Here is a 20,107-nt window from a genome sequence, read left to right on the forward strand (position 1 = left end):
CCCCAAATTCATGTCTATCCAGAAACTCAGAATGTGACCTCGTTTGGAAATGGGGTCTTTACAGGTGTAATTAAAGTAAGGTCATACTGGATTGGGGGCCCTATATTTTCCTTTTTATGTTTGTATTTTGCTTTTTTCTTCTTTTGAGAAGGAGTCTTGCTCTGTTGCCCAGGCTGGAATCAAGTGGCACAATCTCAGCTCACTGCAACCTCTGCCTCCCAGGTTCGAGCAATTCTCCTGCCTCAGCCTCCTGAGTAGCTGGGACTACAGGTGCGTACCACCATACCTGGCTAATTTTTGTATTTTTAGTAGAGACGGGGTCTCATCATGTTGGCCAGGCTGGTCTTGAACTCCTGACCTCAAATGATCTACCTGCCTTGGCCTCCGAAAGTGCTGGGATTACAGGCGTGAGCCACTGTGCCTGGCCTGAATAGTATACTTTAAATGGTGAACTGTATGGTATGTGAATTATATCTCAATAAAGCTGTTCTGTACATTAAAAAACCCTACACAAATAGAAATATAGCTATCATTATGTTCTTCCTAATTCCTTTTTGATTTAAACATTTTTAGGGTTTGACTATTATAACCTCTGTATAAAGAAAACTGAAAATTAAGAGACACTGCTTCACAAATTCTAAAAACAGCCATTACCTAACATACTTGAAGAACGAATAAATTGAGTGGCCTATTTTAAGTTAAAAAATATTTAATATTATCAGATAAAAACATTGATGGTGACAGCTTTACATGGTTCATTCCATACACAGTGAAAAAGGCAAAGTATTACTAGAAAAGAAATGAGTAGTTGGGTTTGTAAAAGATTTATTGATCACATAAAAGCAATGAATAGGAGATGACATATATATAACTCATGATTACAAAACTTTTAGAGACAACTAGGTTAAATATCTCATGTTTTGGCTAAGGGAAAATAATTCATGATCTCTTTAAAGAAGTTCAAAGTCAACACTGATATTGTGGTACAACTACCAGTGCTTTTCTAATGATCTAGAAATTTGCTATGAATAGCTTTACCTTTTGCTAGTTAATCACTTATTATGATTGGATTTTATTTAACAGTGAGGACTAAAGAGGCAGAATCCTTTTTTAACCACTGGATAAAACAGAGACATAAATTAATGATTGGTGCTAAGCTTTACATTTTGTGTTAAAAATATGGAATATATTTAAGTGGATTGAATATATTTCATGAGGAGTTGGACACATTAAACCCCCAAATCTGTTTAGGAAGTTTTGTGAGAAAGTGTGTATATGCCTTGACTCACTCTGGCTTACTTTAAAAATGGAAAAATTTGGCACTAGAAAAATAAATAAAGACAAGCAAACTATGTGAGACTAAGCTGCTCCATCTGAGTTGCCCATCTTGACTTACAATTCATACTATTTCTTAGTTCTTGACTGAGCACAAACAGACCTAACCACGTAGCACTTCTGTGATGCATGAAAACAGAATCTAGAGCTAAGATACTGCGCTTCACTGATGAACCAATCTTCCATTCTGCCAAAATCATAGTTACAAATGTGAAATTCATTCAAGAAATTCATATTTTTAACAAATGCTTATACTTTTTCAAGTTTTCTTGCTAGATATGTTCTTGGTTTTGTGGCCAGCTAAAATATGATCTTTGAATTAAGGAAATCCATATAAAAGAAACATCTATTTAATAGGAACCTCATTTCACTTGAAACTTTCTTTACCAAAACACCAAACCAAAACTTTGTCACCAAACTCTTGGAACAAAGCACTGGTGGCTATATTTTTGAGTCTCTGATGATTCTGAAGTCCACTCATTTTTCATGTTTCAAGGGTCTCTTCATTTGCTCCACAAGTATCGACAACACAAATTAAACAACTTGTGACTGGAAAAGCACGAACTTTGGAGTTGGCAACCCATTTGTCTGTTTCAGTATTATATTCGAGAATGTGTCCCAATCGACCAACACCCTGAAAACCAGCCAAGACATAAACTATAGAGCCAACTGCTGCGCACTTCACTGTTACACCCTTCCATGGCATTGGTGAGACCATCTTCCATTCGTTCAACTTAATATCGTAATATTCCACATTGTCCAGACCACCTTTAAAAGAATAAAACATGAACAACATGAAAAACTGTATGAAAAATTCTAAGGTTTCTTAAAGTAATAACTTTTTGTATTTTTCCAATATTTTATTGTGAAAATTTTCAAACACACAGAAAAACTGTAATAATTTTACAATGAATGTCCACATAGCCACCACCTAAATTCTTACTCTTATTTTAACACAATAGAAATTTAATATTTCTTTTTAAATATTGATTTTTTTTCTACAAAATTAAACATATTCTATCTATTCTGGAAAAATGCAAAATAAACAGATCAGTGATTTCTCCTCTGATTAACTTTGACTATAATTATTCAAATGTCCTTCTTTTCCCTCTTATCTTTTAGCACTTTATGGAAAATAGCAATGGGCGGGGACACAAGAAGGAAAAGACGTTGTTACATTTAAGTAATGCTTTAATGTACTGACTAAAATGAAGCTTGTGTCTAGATTCAGTTCCGACTCCCTTTCATTTAATAAAATTATTTAAGATTCTTTAGTACATCATTTACGAATATAAAATGCCAAATTTAGTCATTTAAAAATTACAATATTGGGCCGCGTGCGGTGGCTCACGCCTGTAATCCCAACACTTTGGGAGGCCGAGGCGGGCAGATCACGAGGTCAGGAGATGGAGACCATCCTGGCCAACATGGTGAAACCCCGTCTCTACTAAGAATACAAAAAAAATTAGCCAGGCGTGGTGGCGGGCACCTGTAGTCCCAGCTTCTAGGGAGGCTGAGGCAGGAGAATGGCATGAATCCAGGAGGCAGCGGAGCTTGTAGTGAGCGGAGATGGCGCCACTGCACTCCAGCCTGGGCGACAGAGCGAGACTCCGTCTCAAAAAAAAATAATAATAATAAAATAAAATAAAAAATTACAATATTGATATTTTCATGCAATGTTTAAAAATATTTAGGAAACTTTACCATTTAGGCCCTGGATACAAGCCTTAAAACTTGTATTTAAAAAGTTTTTAAAGGTTTTTTAAGGTTCACATATTTCTATTGCTGCTCAATAGTTCTTAAGCTGGTGTGACATCATTCCCCAGGAGGTATCTGGAAATGTATAGCAGCCATCTAAAATTGTCACAATGACTGGTGACCACTGCGACATTTCATAAACAAGAATGTTTAACATCTTGCGATATTTTATCAAGTATGTTAATTCCCAGAAACTATAAAAATAGATATAATAATATGCATGGCAAATGCTATCTAGATTTTAAAAAAATGCTTCAATAATTTAAGGAAGTATCAGCAAACTCATCAGGAAAGTGGAACAGTGAATTAACATCACATACCTAAACCATTCTGACCACCCACAGCAAATATCTTGTCTTTTACAAATACCAGCCCATGATTCTTCCTGGCTTCAATCATTGGACACAGCTCAGTCCATCTGAAAAAATTAAAGATTTTAGTGTGCTTGTTTACAGGAAGTAAAAGAACTCATACTAATAAGAAAGGTCTATTATTCTAATTAAGTGCTTATTTACTACTCACATATGTGTACATATACACACAAAATGTCTAGAAGGGTAGAAAACAAAAGTTTAACAATGATTATGGGTAATTTACTAATACATGGGGTAAACAGGGATTTTATTCCTTTCAATTCTGATAGGATATAAGAAAATGAGGATATCTGACTATTAAAAAACACATTTTTAGAGGAAATCCATTTCCTGAGGTTCATAAAAACTTGTAATATGGGAACAAAAAAGAAGAGGAAGATACTTAGAAGATAAAGAAATAATTCTTTTTTCTTTCTTCACACCTCTGCTGGCAGGAAATATGAACTAGTTCTATCACACGTAGCTTTAATTATTATTTATACATGTGTAAGTAAAACACAAACTTATAATGGGCCTCAGGCAATCAGGAAATTAATAATATCTGTTACTATTCACATGTCCATCTTTAAATCTACATTAAGAAGTCTATGCTGCTCTGGTAACAAAAAGGTACTATCATTCTGTCAAGTTTAGTAACTCATGGTGCTCTGTTCACAGCCACTATTATAAATAATGAAGCTGAGAATATAAATGTGGACACAAGAGTTAAAGGATATTAATTCACAAGTAGCAGCATTATACATATACACACAGACAATAGAGTTTAGTTATTTTTTTTCTGATATTTAAAACCTTCTTCTGCATACACTCCCAAGTCTGACATTTGTGATTGTGAAGGTGGTACTGGCACATAGGCTTGTGCTTTTAGCAGCTAACTTAAACCAAAAGACTCCAAACAACAGTAACAACAACAAAAGGGAAACTTGGCATAAGTGTAACTCTCTATAATTATTGTTTATATTTCTTCTTTAAAACAATTTGATGGCCGGCCAGGCGCGGTGGTTCACACCTGTAATCCCAGCACTTTTGGGGGGCCGAGGCGGGTGGATCACGAGGTCAGAAGATCCGAGACCATCCTGGTTAACACGGTGAAACCCCGCCTCTACTAAAAATACAAAAAATTAGCCGGGCAAGGTGGCAGGCGCCTGTAGTTCCAGCTTCTCGGGAGGCTGAGGCAGGAGAATGGCGTGAACCCGGGAGGTGGAGCTTGCAGTGAGCCGAGATCGCCCCACTGCACTCCAGCCTGGGCGACAGAGCGAGACTCCGTCTCAAAAAACAAACAAACAAACAAACAAAACAATTTGATGAATTTAACTTTATAAAACGTAATTAGGGCACCATGATTAACTCTGAAATATTAACAGTTCTTTTGTCTTACATGTATGTATTGTTTTAAAAATGGTTTGACAGTCACCTCTCTCATTTTCCAAGTACTCTGTTAAGGTGAGGTGGACAGCATGGCTCCTGTTTTTAGGAAAAACACACCCTCATCCAGGTGAAATGACCGGCATACAGCTCGGAAGTGGGAGAGCAGTAAAAACTAGGTCTTTACTGCCCTGCACGCAGTGAGATTTATAGACTGAGCTATCATCATGCATTAAACGTAGTATTTGACTTGGAAAAATTCCATTTACATATCACTTTCTTCTCCATATACTATGTTAATGATATAAAAAGAGAGCATGTTTTTAATGTATATCTAAATCTCCTGAAGGTTTAGAAAAAAGTTTCGCAAATTCCCCTTCCTCCTATAATTCACATGCGGAGGAGGAACTAGGTCCCTGCTATCTGCAATCTTAAGTTTAATGTTTAGAAACATTTCTTCGCCTGTAATCCCAGCACTTTGGGAGGCCGAGGCAGGCGGATCATGAGGTTAAGAGATCGAGGCCATTCTGGCCAACATGGTGAAACCCCGTCTCTACTAAAAATACAAAAATTAGCCGGTGTGGTGGCGTGCACCTGTAATCCCAGCTACCCAGGAGGCTGAGGCAGGAGAATCGCTTGAACCTGGGAGGTACAGGTTGCAGTGAGCCGAGATCATGCCTCTGCATTCTAGCGTGGTGACAGAGCCAGACTCTGTCTCAAAAAAAAAAAAAAAAAGCAAGCGTTTCTTAAAATTCTAACGGCTCAAACTGTGTCACATTGTTTCCACAGGCATAATTTCTTTCTTCAGTTTGTTACTTTATTATGAGCTTCTGCTCCTCTCCATCTTTTTCAAAATCGATTTTAAAAATGTGACACATAATACATGTACATATTTTTATGGTACCTGTGATATTTTGACACATGTATACAATGTGTAATGATCAAGTCAGAGTAACTGCATTATCCATCATCGCAAACATTTATCTTTCCTTTTTGTTTCTTTTTGGGCTAGGGAAGGAACCAAGGCCTCCCATGTGGCTGCTGAGGAATATCTTTTCTTTGTCTTGGGAACATTCCAGTTCTTCTCTAGCTATTTTGAAATATACAATAAATTATTGTTAACTATAGTCTCCCTACTGTACTACTGAATATTAGAATTTATCCTATCTAACTGTATTTCTATACTTGTTAACCAACCTCTGGTAACCATCATTCTACCCTCTACCTCCATGAGATTAACGTTTTTAGCTCCCACATGAGTGACAACATGTGTTATTTGTATTTCTATGGTCCATAGGCTTAGTTTTTCAACTTCCAATTAAACACACTCTAATTATAAAACACTTAAAATGTCAAAATTGGGAAGAAATTCTTATAAAAAATAACTTGGCTGGCTAACTTTTTTTTTTTTTGAGACGGAGTTTCACTCTTGTTGCCCAGGCTGGAGTGCAATGGTGTGATCTCAGCTCACTACAACTTCTACCTCCCGGGTTCAAATGATTCTCCTGCCTCAGCCTCCTGAATAGCTGGGATTACAGGCACGCGCCACCATGCCTGGCTAATTTTTTTTGGTATTTTTAGTACAGACAGAGTTTCACCATGTTGGTCAGGCTGGTCTTGAACTCCTGACCTCATCCACCAGCCTCGGCCTCCCAAAGTGCTGGGATTACAGGTGTGAACCACCACACCTGGACTAGGTAACATTTTTAAAAGGAAATAATATAACATTTACTTTGAGAGTTGGATAATTATATTCATACTAGCTTTTCATTTGTGAAAATTTAAAGGCATTGAAGGGAACACAGAGAATTGAAATTTAAGCTCAATATATGTAAAATGAAAGAAATGCTAGGTCTTGTAAGTTTTTAAATATTCCTGAAACTGAATATTCACCTAGTTTTAAAAAATGCAGAAGCTGCAGAACTTCTTTATATTTTTACTTTGAACAAAAGTAAGTAAAAAATCAATACTAATTTACATTGATAGTGCCTGAATAAAGATGCAAAAAATTAGAAACCTGGAGTTTTTATGGTTATGGCTTCTAAGAGTTTTTTAGAAATAAAAAATAATTAGACAGCAGAATGAATCCGTTTTCCAACTAGTATGCTGTTATACTTTTTGAATCTAGGGTTTATGGGAAGTAAGGTAGAGGTTCACATGAAAGGGAGCAAAGTTGGTAAACATCTTTAACAAAAGACAAATTTCAAGACAAGTTGCTTTTCTATTATTTGCATTGGAAAGAAGTTATTGATTATGCTTCCTTAAATCTTTTAAAAATAGGTGGGAATCATAAATAGATAAATGCACATAATTAATCATATTTTATAATTAAACTCTTATTTCTTAATTTTTTTTTTTTTTTTTTTGAGATGGAGTCTTGCTCTGTCACCCAGGCTGGAGTGCAGTGGCACGATCTTGGCTCACTGCAACCTCTGCCTCCCGGGTTCAAGCAATTTTCCTGCTTCAGCCTCCCAAGTAGTGGATTACAGGCATGTGCCACAACACCCAGCTAGTTTTTGTATTTTTAGTAGAGACGGGGTTTTGCCGTGTTGGCCAGACTGATCTCATACTCCTGACCTCAAGTGATCTGCCTGCCTCAGCCTCCCAAAGTGCTGGGATTACAGGCATGAGCCACCGTGCCTGGTCTCTTATTTCTTAATTATTAAAAAAGCAGTAGCTGGAGTTGAAGACTTCCATGTTTTGTAGTTTGGCAATATTTCCTAAATATAAAACTTCAAGCACCAGAGTTTTGATGCAACTCTGGCACAACATTTTAGTGAACATATTTACCCAGTAACTTGTTCTAGTAAGGGAAGAACAATGGGCAATTCAGCCATATGATCAAGTGACTTTTCTTATCAAAGCTCTTTGGATGTTTCCATAAAAGGTACAACTAGGGTATCATCTGTTTTATGTTCTCATCAGCTTTAATGTCACTACTCACAACCCCTGCCCTTGTCCCCTCTCCATTATTCAATGATTAGCACATTTCCTTTGGCCACATTGAATGTGTTCCATCATTAACTACAAGGTCAGAAAAACTGGCTAACCAGTTATTTCTTTAGCACTTTACCTTTTTGACACACTTTGCCTTTTTAAAAGCAGTTGATTTAAGAATAATTTTATTTAATAAACATGAATCTAAACATACTTAGGAAGTTACCACCTAAAAAGAACTAGGGAGGCATGATTTATTAATGTCATGAGCCAGTGTCTAATATTTCTGTTTAAGGACAAATCTATTTCTAATTAAGGACAAATTTATTGCTGATCATAAATTTCCCCCTCCTCCTCTACATTTCCTAGCACACTTAAAAGTTTATATACACTCGTCACTCAAGGACAAAATTCTTCTGTTGGGTTCCTCTGGTCTTTTGACATCTCCTACAGAGCTTATAGAATACAATTAACTGTAAAATAAGTTTTAAATAGGTACATACGTTTCTGTGGCAGGATCATAAACTTCACAGGAATTAAGCACTCTCCCAGAAACATTGTTTCCTAAACTTCCACCACAAACATAGATCAGGCCATTGGCTTCCACCATCCCATGGCTGCATCGCTGGGTCAGCATGCTGGGCTTTGTGTGCCAGCTTTCAGTTCTCGTATCATAGCACTCAAATAAATACAGAGCTGAGTTTCCTGTAAAAGAAAAAGGCCCCATCATACTTAACTTTAGTGTGTGCGGGGGTTTGGAGAGAACTGACTGTCGATCTTACTAGTTAAGGAAGGAAGAATTTAGGGTCATAGGGCCATTTTCATACTCAATCAACAACAACAACAACAAAGTGTAGGAATAGTTTAAGAAAACGCTAATAATCCTGTTTGTATACACCCTGGAAAACATCCTTAAAAGGATCTGTTGGAAAGACTTATTAATTGGTAATTAAACTTTAGAAAAAGAAATTTGATTTCAAAAGAAAAATTAAATACGAAGCCTTATATATGTCTTCAAGCCCCGTTATGCATGATGGGAATTATCCATACTTCAAATGTTTATATAAAGTGGAAAAGCATAATAGTTCCTTACAGATGGTAGACCCACATCTTAAAATACGAAAATTACTATCTGATCATATTCTTATTTAATATTCTGGAATAGCTATAGCAACATTAACAAAACTATACTTCCTAACTATTCTCAGTGTGGTATATCCTGAAATCACACTGGTCCCTGCTTGAGTATATTCTCAAAATACTGATGTATATTTCTGATGTATTTTGATTACACAACCTAAAGGCAAAACATACATTCATCATGTTTTGAAACTTCTACACACTGCAGGAGTTCAATAAAAAAATTTTAGAAATGATACTACTAAAGATTAAGTGCTTTTTTTTTTTTCCTTCCCAAGGACAAAAAATGTTAGAAGTTACCAAACTATTTCTCATCTCCCACCATTCTGGGCTAATATCAAATGATTTAAAAACAACACCACCTTTATAATTCTCCATTGCAACTAAGGTCTGTGAAAAGTAAAGATCAGAAAATAACAACTAGAAGAAGCAATGGTCATGACCAAAAATAATTTATTTTTAACTTTTTAAACATTTCTGCTTTGGTAGGTTCAGTGGGTGGACACTATGGGAAAATATATAGTATATAGTAGATTAAAAAAACTACTATTTAAGCTAAAAACGCACTTAGCAAAGGCTGAAGAAATGAAGTTATCTGCAGTACCACAGAACAGTTACTGTCTATCATCTTTAGGATTTATTGTATTTGAAATATTCTACATTATAACAGTCCGTGAAGAATGCTTTTAAAGAGAGAAAATGGTTACAATTAGGAAATGATTTTTTAAAATTCATTTGACATATAGTTGGGGGTAAAAACGTAAGTATGCAGACCAAAAGTATAACTGTTTACTTGGTCTTCGTAGTTTTCTTTATTAGCCCATTATTTATGCTGAAGAAATTACTTGAAAATGAAAGCATACAAAAGCTATTATGTGTCTAGTCTGCACCTAGAATATTCATTTAGAAAAATTATTCATTTAGAAAAAGAGCACTACTGGACACTAACACATGATTCAATAAGAAAGGTTTTTATATCCACACCCACACCCCATTCTGCTCATAAGCATGAATACCATTACAGTCATTAAAAACTTAAAGAATAAAACGAATGAAAAAGAGCATTATTTTTTCTAATAAAAAGAAAGCAAAAATAATACAAATTTTAAAAGCCTGAATACAGTAATGAGTTCTTAAAGAGTCTATAAGTTGAACTCTGAAATCTTTAAAACAAATATTATGTAGCCCAAATAACTAATTTAGAACTATACTTCTGATAGTGTCAACTAATGCTTCATTATGATAAAAAATGGACCATTAATCTACGAAGCTAAATTCTGTAATTTAATGGTTTGTAAAGGAATGAGATAAACCTTCAGGGAGATGAGCTCTAAAATGTGACAAACACATATTTAAATTACCAAGAAAGTATCTGGAGAAATAATACCAGCTGTTTATTTAAATATGAAAGCCAAGATACTTGGCTTTAAAGCATTTGCCCCAAACCAAAATACTTAAGGAGTCCTTACCTACTTCTGAACCTCCAGATGTATAAATTTTGCCTTCTGCAGCACATGCAGCAAGGCTGTCTCGAGGTGTCGGAGGACCCAGTTTGGAATACCAGCTATCCTTCACTACATTATAGCAGTCCATTCGCTTTATCGGGAAAAGCTGAGAGCCTCCCAAAATGTATACTACATTGTCCCAAAACACGCATGCTGCATCTCTTCGTTTTTCAAAGGGGCAGCGGATGTCTGTCCAGCTATAATCCTGTAGCAGAAAAGGACAGGAAGCTTTCAGTAAGGAAAAAAATATAACTGAAAAGGACAATGCAAAGATATAGCCAAAAATATATAAGAATATGTTAATTAGACTACACATACAAATGTTTGGCTTGAGACTATTACCAATTTAATCTTGTGTGGTTTCTGCGGAATGTTGATTAGATGGGGCAGAGGGCAGAAGGCAGGCACTTGACTGCTTTGGGTCCTTTCTGGCTCTAAAATAAACTTAAATATATTTGGATATACCATCACCACCCTGTTTTCTATTCCTTTTGTTACTGAAGATAATACCAGAAGATTCTAAAATAAGTTTTTATTATTTTTAAAAAGCTTCTTTTTCAAATGTAAATGTCTCCATCCCTTCCCTGCCGGATATATAGTGTGATATAAGTAATCAATGGATAATGTAAAGCTCAAATTGCCATTATCCTACCGATAGTCTAAAGCCAGAAGGTATTTCGTGGATTTCTTTATTACTTTTCTATATTCAGTTGAGCCAATGTAGTCAGCTGGACTTTAAAACTGTTGATGTTTATAAGGAAATACTTGAGTAATCTCTTCTGAGTATTCTGGATACTCACTTTTCACCTCAACGATTAGAAATATACACCTATCAGTACTTGACAGTAAGGGCTGTTCACAGCACCTGTTTCTTCACTATGTTTGATAGCATCCAAGAATGCTTGTGCCACCCTTCCATGGATGTGCATGGAGGGATGCCCCTAAAGTTATAGTATCTTGGACCCTCCCCTTTTTTGAGATAGGATGCTACAGTGTTCCTGCTATTTTCTGAAAATAATCAGGGTCAGATAGAAATTCATACCATTCCCAATCTCACCAAGGAAAGCACTATGTGTGATTATTGAGTTTCCTTTGAGAAAATCTGACTGATAACCTATGATCGTATCCAGTGTTTCAGGCAGTCACTGGATTAAAGTATCAGAGAACATCAGGAATGGTCTCTTAGGAAAGGAAGAGCCCTTAAAGTAGAATACTTGGACTCCTGACAAAGATGAACATTCTGCTTTTTAGGTGACCAGGAAAATAGAGCCTTAATAGCTTAGGATTTTATTCTCAAATTAGGATCAATATCCCCCTAGGTTACTCAGTGGTGGGCACACAAAACAATGGGATAAACATAACATGTTCCTGAAACTTCAATTCCACTCAACAAACACTTGAAAAACTGGGGGAAAATATTTTCCCTTGTTCTCTTAAAGAAACTGTATACCACAGAATGAAATAAAGAGATAAAATAATGATCATATTGTACAGGCAACAATCCCTCAAAGATAAACTAAATCATTCTCTTAAATGTTCTTCAAATCTACTCATAATTCCTATCTAATCAGTTTTATGTAGCAGAGAAATACGATTTCATTAACTGCATTAACTCAGTGAATCTCAAATCTTGTCCCTCTTACCCCTCATTTGTTTGACATTTATTACTTGAGAGCTATATAAGAAACTTTTTTTTTTTTTGATTATAGTACCTAGATACTGTATGTAGTTGTGGGAGGGGGAAAGAGTAGATGGGAAGTCAGCCTTGTCAGCTCAGTGGGTATGACTGTTGGGCATTACCCTAGTGATGAAACTAGTTCCAACCCGGGCTTGCAGGTAAAGGCAGTGCTATTTATTGCTCCCTGCACTCATAGGCTAAAGGGAAATCTAGAGGAATATGCAGTTTTCATGTTAGCAAGAAGATGGACAAATAACACTAGAGTCACAGATGGGAAGGTGTATGTGTGTGGGCAGAGTCAGGGAACGGTTACCCTAAAAATATGATTTAATTCAGTTACGTTTTACTGAGTATCTATTCCATGCAAGTTCTTACACTTAGGTGCTGAGATGTGAAAATGGGAAAATTGGAAAGCCTGGAAAAGACATGGGTAGAAGGATTTTTAAAATTTTGATATATCTCTCATTATACACATGTACACATGCAGACACATCCATGTATAAAGTCCTGTCTTCCTTGGTCCTAGTCAGCCTTTCTTGCCTCTGCTGTGATATGCCATGCTATACTTTTTTCTAAGCTCAAGACTGTTTTCCTTTTTGTAGGTTTTCCTGATTTCTTTCTTCTGAATCCTTACCACTTGAAGTTCAGGCCTGATGACTGAGCACTCCATTGTATCTTGCCCTGTGTGATTTTCTAGCTGTTAATACAATAGCTCTCATTGCTCCTCCAGGAGTAAAAGCTTCGGGTGGGATGTGGTGGCTCATGCCTGTAATCCCAGCATTTTGCGAGGCAAAGACGGGCAGATCACCTGAGGTCAGGAGTTTAAGACCAGCCTGGCCAACATGGTGAAACACCGTGTCTACTAAAAATACAAAAAATTAGCCGGGCATGGTGGCAGGCACCTGTAATCCCTGCTACTCGGGAGGCTGAGGCAGGAGAGTTGTTTGAACCTGGGAGGTGGAAGTTGCGGTGAGCCGAGATCATGCCATCACACTCCAGCCTGTGCAACGAGAGCGAAACTCCGTCTCCCCCAAAAAAAGAAAAAAAAAAAAAAGGCTAAAAGCTTGGGGGTGATAAGTTGTAAATATTTTCTCTAAATGCCTCAAGGCAAAAGATCAGTGTGATATTTTCCTTCAGGCCGGGCGCGGTGGCTCGAGCCTGTAATCCCAGCACTTTGGGAGGCCGAGACGGGCGGATCACAAGGTCAGAAGATCGAGACCATCCTGGCTAACACGGTGAAACCCCGTCTCTACTAAAAAATACAAAAAACTAGCCGGGCGAGGTGGCGGGCGCCTGTAGTCCCAGCTACTCGGGAGGCTGAGGCAGGAGGATGGCGTGAACACGGGAGGCGGAGCTTGCAGTGAGCTGAAATCCGGCCACTGCACTCCAGCCTGGGCGACAGAGCGAGACTGCGTCTCAAAAAAAAAAAAAAAAAAAAAAAAAAAAAAAAAAAAAAAAAAAAAAAAGAAAAGAAAAAAAAGATATTTTCCTTCAAAGTAAGGATTGATTTTACATAATGTATTCTGAAAACACATAGATCCTCAAATAATAGAAATGCTGTAGTATAAAGGGAACCACAATCCAAAATGAAATACTTTTCATTTTTAGCACCTGAGAACTTTATTTCAGATCATTTTGAGAGAAAATCGCGCCAAATTAGGGAAGGCAGGGTCTTATGGAAAAAAGAAAGCAAAATTATCGAAACTTTAAGATTCCTTAGAGAAACCACAGGGAATCAATCCAACCTGAGTTTAAGATGACCAAACTGCAAGTACTTTCTCTTAAGCCATTATTTGATATATCTTAGTTTCTAACGGCTTTAAAAAGGCCATACGCCTATGGTGACAATCTACATGAAAAGCAGGTTTATGCCAGATACCAGAACATTCCTAGAAGTAGTTTATGAGAAACACATAGAAACAGTTTTGGCTTCATTCATTTTGCAAGGACACAAAGAATGCAGTTCAAGGGAACTGGGAAACTTGGGTATAAAGCCAGGCTCTGTATGGAGGAGCTACGGATCTCAACTGGGTCACTTAACTTCCAAGGGACTTTACTTTATCTGTACAACAAAATGATTGCGCTAGATGACCAAAGGTCTCTTCCCTTTCAGCCCGAACATCCAATGATCTTAGAATCCAAATGACTTAGGATGTATCCCTAACCAAATAGCTACTATTAATTTATTAGTTATTAAGTACTTACCTTTCCAGGAACTATGCTGAAATATTTTAAAACATCATCTAATTTAATTTCCTTAATAACTCTATAAGTTAATATACTCATTTACAGATAAGAAAACTAAGAGATATTAAGTAACTTATCAAAGGTCACATAGTTAGAAAATGGGGAACCCAAGATCTTAATCTAAATCCATCAGACTCCAAAGCTCTGTCTTTAGCCTCTACGTTGCTTCTCTAAAAGACTTTCACGGCCTATTAGAAAGAACAAAGGACTCGGAGTACAGTGATCTGGGTTGCTCTTGTCACTATTGTGTTTCTAGCAAAGTGATTCTGGGCACTTGAATTGTCCTCGTTGGATCTCAACAGCCTCATCTATAAAATCAGGAGGTTAGCAGGATGGCTGCATCTCCATATCTTTTCACTTATAAACACAATGCTCAACCACCAAAAGCACAGCTGGTGTGAAAATAGAGTTTCTCTCCATGTGTTTGTACAGTATTTGGCCCAGGGCTTAGCATACTGAGGGAATGTTGTCATTGAGTGATAGTTCACATTTGTAGAAAACTACATATCATTCAATTGGGCCACCCTCATTTTTGACTCTGCAAATGTCATAGACATTTGCTGCACTCTGCTACTGGTTTGTACCAGTTCTTCACTGCAGCACTATCTTTATATTACACTGGCTCCAGCTGACATCTTATCACTATGGCTCCTGGTTCTGTGGTGGCTGTACCACTGAAGACCAGAGGGACCTGTAACCAACCAACTGGCAGTTCCTGGGGTTGAGGGCCAGGTTTTCATCTCCTGTTTTTGTAAATCCAAATAGTTTCCACTTTCATCCTTTGCTAGAGCAATTTTTCTCCTAAGAATTTATCCTAAAGAAAAAACTGGACAGCATGTAAAGCTGGCAGATATAATGGTGTTTCACTGCAGGAGTATTTTAACAGGAAAAAACTGTAAATCGACCAAATGTGTTTGATGAAGACAGGTATTAAATTATGGTATATCCTTGTGATGGAATACTCTACAGCCCTTCAAAAGGATGATATTCTCACTGATGTGAAAATATCTCCATAATAAAATGGTGAGAGTAAAATACATTTTGTAAAATAGCATGTAGGCATGATCCCATATTTGTAAAATGTAAGGACTGAAATGATGTTCACTAACTACTGATGACTGTCTTTGGACGTTGGGGGCACTTTGGCTTTCTCCTTTATATCTTGCTATATTTGAATTTTCTACAAAGAATATGTATTTAAAAAAAATAACAAAAATACAATGAATGATACCAAAAATACGGTACCAGGAAAACAACTACTTTTCTCAGCAGAAGCCTATACTAGTGCTAAATGTTTTAACAGGAACATTTAATTCAAACTAATTTAAAGGCTTTAAGAATTGAGAAACACAAATAGCTATATTATGAGACTAAATTTCAACTATAGGACAGATTAGAGGCAGTCTTTGCTTTCCTTCCAAATAGCACATTCTTAAGGGCACTCTGGTTTTCCAGAAGCAAACACTTGATCATGTCAAGTAATTCCATAGGATGTATCCATATTTTGAAACATGCTCATTTTCAGTAGAGTCACACAAATATTACTGGAAACATATTAACCTTCTTAAGTCCAGAAAGAAATTTAGTAATTAGCCATTAGGAAAAATACTCTTGTAACTCAAATTCTTCAACAACAGTAACATTGTAGCTCAATAGTTTCCACAGTTGGGTAGGAGGGAGATTGTGCTATTGCAGGCTTCTAGATAAAATCAGGCTTAATTAGCAACAAACAATATACAAATGGGCATTCCTTAACTGTTAATGATTAGCTAAAATTAGCAAAGAGTCCAAAGTGAGGCCAGTGGCAAGCTGAAAGGGAATTATTAAGAATCACTGCTTCTTTATAAAGTCACAAAATGTTCTTCCTGTCTCCAGTCTCAAATTAAAACCACACCACCAACAAACAAAAATCAAACCTAAGCTACTCAGAAACTCAACCATTAAATAAAACTCAGTCTGAAGGTGAATGAAGCATGACATGGCTATTACGCTTGATAACAGTACTTGTCCTTTGAGTAGAAATAACATATTAGAGAAGTATATAGTATCCCTGTGCTAGTACCTTGCCAGTTATCTAAACAGAAGATTGCCTTTAAGTGAACTTTGCCATGCAATTTTTAATCTTGGTGTAGCAAGGTATATTATGCTTTAAATTATCTCAAATTCCAGAAAGTAATCGTATACTCATTTATAAAAACGTTCTCACCAATAAAACAAACATCTACTTTTTGTACAGAGTACAGGAGATGTCCCAGGTGTCTAGAAGAGTTCAGAAGATGAAGGGAAAAACAAAGTGGGGAAGATGGTAAGCATTTTTATATTTAAATATGGGAAGATTAGAAAACCCAAGGGTGGCAGGGAGAATCTGACAGAGGAGTTAAGGAGAGCAAAGAAATGAAAAAAGAGTCAGACAAACATAATTGACATTCACATAAATCCTGAGAAGATTTAAACTTTTTGGCTTTAGACCAGAAAACTGGTTTAGAAAGGCTAACTGATGGTGGGGTATGGTGGTGCAAGCCTGTAATCCTAGCACTTTGGGAGGTTGAGGCAGGCAGATTGTGTGAGTTCAGTAGCTGAGACCAGACTGGGCAACATGGTGAAACCTGTCTCTACAAAAAATCTAAAAATTAGCAGATGTAGTGGCACGTAGTTCCAACTACTCAGGAGGCTGAGGTGAGAAGAATGCCTGAGCCTGGGAGGTTGAGGCTGCAGTGAACCGAGATCACGCCACTGTACTCCAGCCTGGGCAACAGAGTGAGGGAGGGGGAGGGGGAGGAGGAGAAGAAGGAGAAGAAGAAGGAGAAGAAGAAGGAGAAGGAGAAGGAGGAGAAGGCTAACTGACTTGCCTAAGATCATATCTAGAAAAAAGAAAAAAGGAAAGAAAAGTCTCAGCCAGGCTTGGTGGTTCATGTACTTTTATCCCAGTGCTTTGGGAGGTCAAGGCAGGAGGATGGCTTTAGGCTGGGAGTTCAAGACCAGCCTGGGCAACATAGTGAGACCCCTGTCTCCACACACACAAAAAAAAATTTAAAAAAAATGGCCATGTGTGGTGATGCACGCCTGTAGTCCCAGCTACTTGGGAGGCTGAGGTGGGAGAATCACTTGAGCCCAAGAAGTTGAGGCTGCAGTGATCACCACTGTACTCCACCCTATGTGACAGAGGAAGACCCTGTTTTAAAAACAAAACAACAAAAAGATCTCACAAAAGACAAAAGACCAATGACTTAATCCTTCAGCTCTTCCACCTAATTTCTTTTTTTTTTTTTTAAGTGAAAAGTCAAGTTAGATTCCATTCAGTTACACAATACTTTTGGTGGCTTTTATGAAAAATTTTAATAATCATGCTTACCAAGTCAAGATGCATTCATACCCAGGATTCAATATACTTTTAAGTCTTTTCTCTTTCTTCCTACCCAAACCCTATGAGTAAGTCTCCCTCAAGAAAACTTCCATGAAGCTTCCACAGAGGATTCCTGATTGACAAATCCAACCCAGGGAGCTCTCTTCTTTCCATGCCACCAACACAGTCATTGTCTATCACACATCAGGACAATTAACTGTTAAGTTCAGCTGAGGTGTTGACCGCCACCTCTGTGCTAACTGCTGTGTGCTTATGTGTACACCTCATGCACTCTGTGAGGACAGGGTCCTGTTGTATGTGTCTTTCATATCCCCTGCTGGTGTCCAACCCACAAATTTCAAATCCTAGATGAACCATGATACTGGTAATATATGCTAAAATATTATTTGTTTAAACTATACTTTTACAACCAGCTAGCCATACAACACACCCTGTTGTTAGGTAAGGATAATTATCTTTTATACCTGGATTACCAAATTTTCAAAGAAGATAATCCGTACCAAACCCAACCAAATGAGATTCAATACTTCTGAGATGACAGCTCTTAATGCAGCTCTGGGTCAACATATGAACAATAACCAAAGGTAATCAATATTAATTACTGGTGACATGGTCTAGTAAAGAGTGTGAATTTATCTCCTTCCCTGTCAGTTATCCTTAGCTTGACTTATCCCTTTAGCCCTGTGCTCATAGACCCACTGCTGTCTAGCTACCTCCCAAAGGCTAGAGTCCCTTAAAACCCTACCCCAGGCTGGCTGTGGTGGCTCACACCTATAATCCCAGAACTTTGAGAGGCTGAGGCAGGAGGACTGCTTGAGTCCAGAAGTTCAAAACCAGCGCTGGCAACATAGAGAGAACCCTGTCGCTACAAAAAATGAAAAAAATTAGTGGGGTGTGGTGGCAAGTGCCTGAAGTCCCAACTACTGGAGAGGCTGAGGTGGGGGGTCACTTGAGCCTGGGAGGTCAAGGCTGCAGTGAGCCACGGCCGTGCCACTGCACTCCAGCCCGGGTGACAGAGCAAGAACCTGTCTCAAAAACACAACATAACACAACTTCATGGAGGTATCATTCCCATTTTCCTCATTTCTTCCCATTTACAGCCTTCAATCAAATATATGCAGCTCTGTTTCCACTCTCCCTGAGCCTTTTTAGAGTGCTGATCTGTTAATTTATGATAATTAAGGCCAGCTGTGGCTATGGAGCATGAGTTTCATGTCATGACTCCCAGCGTCAGTCATATTTTCCCTGGGGGTTTCTTGGAGATGCAGTGACATAACACAAAGAGAAACAAATCTTTGAAGGTGGGAACTTCAGGCACTATGCCAAGGTGGGGTGAAAGGGACTGTGAAGTTGATTTTAGAACAACACTACCAACCAGTGTATTAGGGAGGTACTTGAAAAGAAATTGAGACTCTCAATATTTCTATTTTGGAAGACGTTCTAGAAAACCAGAGCATATAACCGAGAACTTACCTCAGGATGTGATCTAATCTCTTCTTTACATGAACATGAAGACCACCTATCTTACAAACTGCCTTCAAAGAATCAGGGAGAATACCTTTCAAGCACAAACTGCAGAGAACACTGTTTACCCCTGGCTGCCCATGATGCTGACAACTAAGGAAGCTTAAGGGATACTTATGATGACCCACACTTGCATCTCAGCAATGTCAGTTGCTGGGGCTTGCAGCTAGAGGTCCAACTCATCTGGGATGGTTGCTGCCTATTTTAGATATTTTGTTCTTGTAGGTACTTCTGATCATTGTAGCAGTGTTCACATTTTTACTTCTGTGTAGTACTTCTAGAGCTCTTTGCTGGTGACAAACACTACTCATATACTGTTATAAAACTCTCATTTTTAAAAAAAATGTAACACCATTTTCCTTTAAGGTTTACACTTCATTTATACACATGATCTTTTAAAATTGTACACAGTTTATAACTGCCGATTTCTGCCATGATCACAGGTTGGGACTGTTTCCTCCTTAGGGAGGACCTGTTTAAGAGGGAAGGTGGCTATGATACAGGCACTGCAATACCTTTAATATAAAATATTTCTGACAGGAAAATGTGTCCCAAGTTAAAGATAACTTCTTTTTCTCTTCTTTTCTTTTATTTAGAGCCCTCTATATTTAGATCCAGTCTTATACAACCGAGAAAATTATGTAAAGTTATATTGATTCACTCATCCTTATAAACTTGAGTACTCACCCTGCGCCAGACACTCAGCTCAGTAATGAGTCTACCTTAGAGTTCTGAATATGAAAATGCACCCAGGGTAAACCTTCTGAACTTGGTGGTTCCATGAATAGGGCGCCATATGGTTTTCTGCCTTAGTAATTTACAAGCTCTGGCCCTCGCCCTGCTAGTCTTACTACTAGTTTATTGTTGGCAGGGAATATGC

General features: G+C 37.6%; 1 protein-coding gene across 5 annotated transcripts in view; it reads right to left on the reverse strand.

The window, feature by feature from the left end:
* Positions 1-691: 691 nt before the first annotated feature.
* Positions 692-20,107, reverse strand: part of KLHL7 (kelch like family member 7) — a 70,870-nt gene continuing 51,454 nt past the window's right edge. For 4 of the 5 annotated variants that reach the window (XM_025379858.1, XM_025379859.1, XM_025379860.1 and 1 more), the window contains 4 exons: positions 10,379-10,619; positions 8,273-8,474; positions 3,414-3,511; positions 692-2,103 (listed from right to left, as the gene is read on the reverse strand). In XM_025379858.1, coding sequence (XP_025235643.1) covers positions 1,820-2,103; positions 3,414-3,511; positions 8,273-8,474; positions 10,379-10,619 — 825 coding nt within the window. In that variant the 3' untranslated portion in view covers positions 692-1,819. The remainder of the gene's footprint in view (positions 2,104-3,413; positions 3,512-8,272; positions 8,475-10,378; positions 10,620-20,107) is intronic. The other variant, XM_025379861.1, reaches the window with a different exon arrangement.

The sequence above is a fragment of the Theropithecus gelada genome, chromosome 3, assembly GCF_003255815.1.
Source record: "Theropithecus gelada isolate Dixy chromosome 3, Tgel_1.0, whole genome shotgun sequence".
NCBI lineage: Eukaryota > Metazoa > Chordata > Mammalia > Primates > Cercopithecidae > Theropithecus > Theropithecus gelada.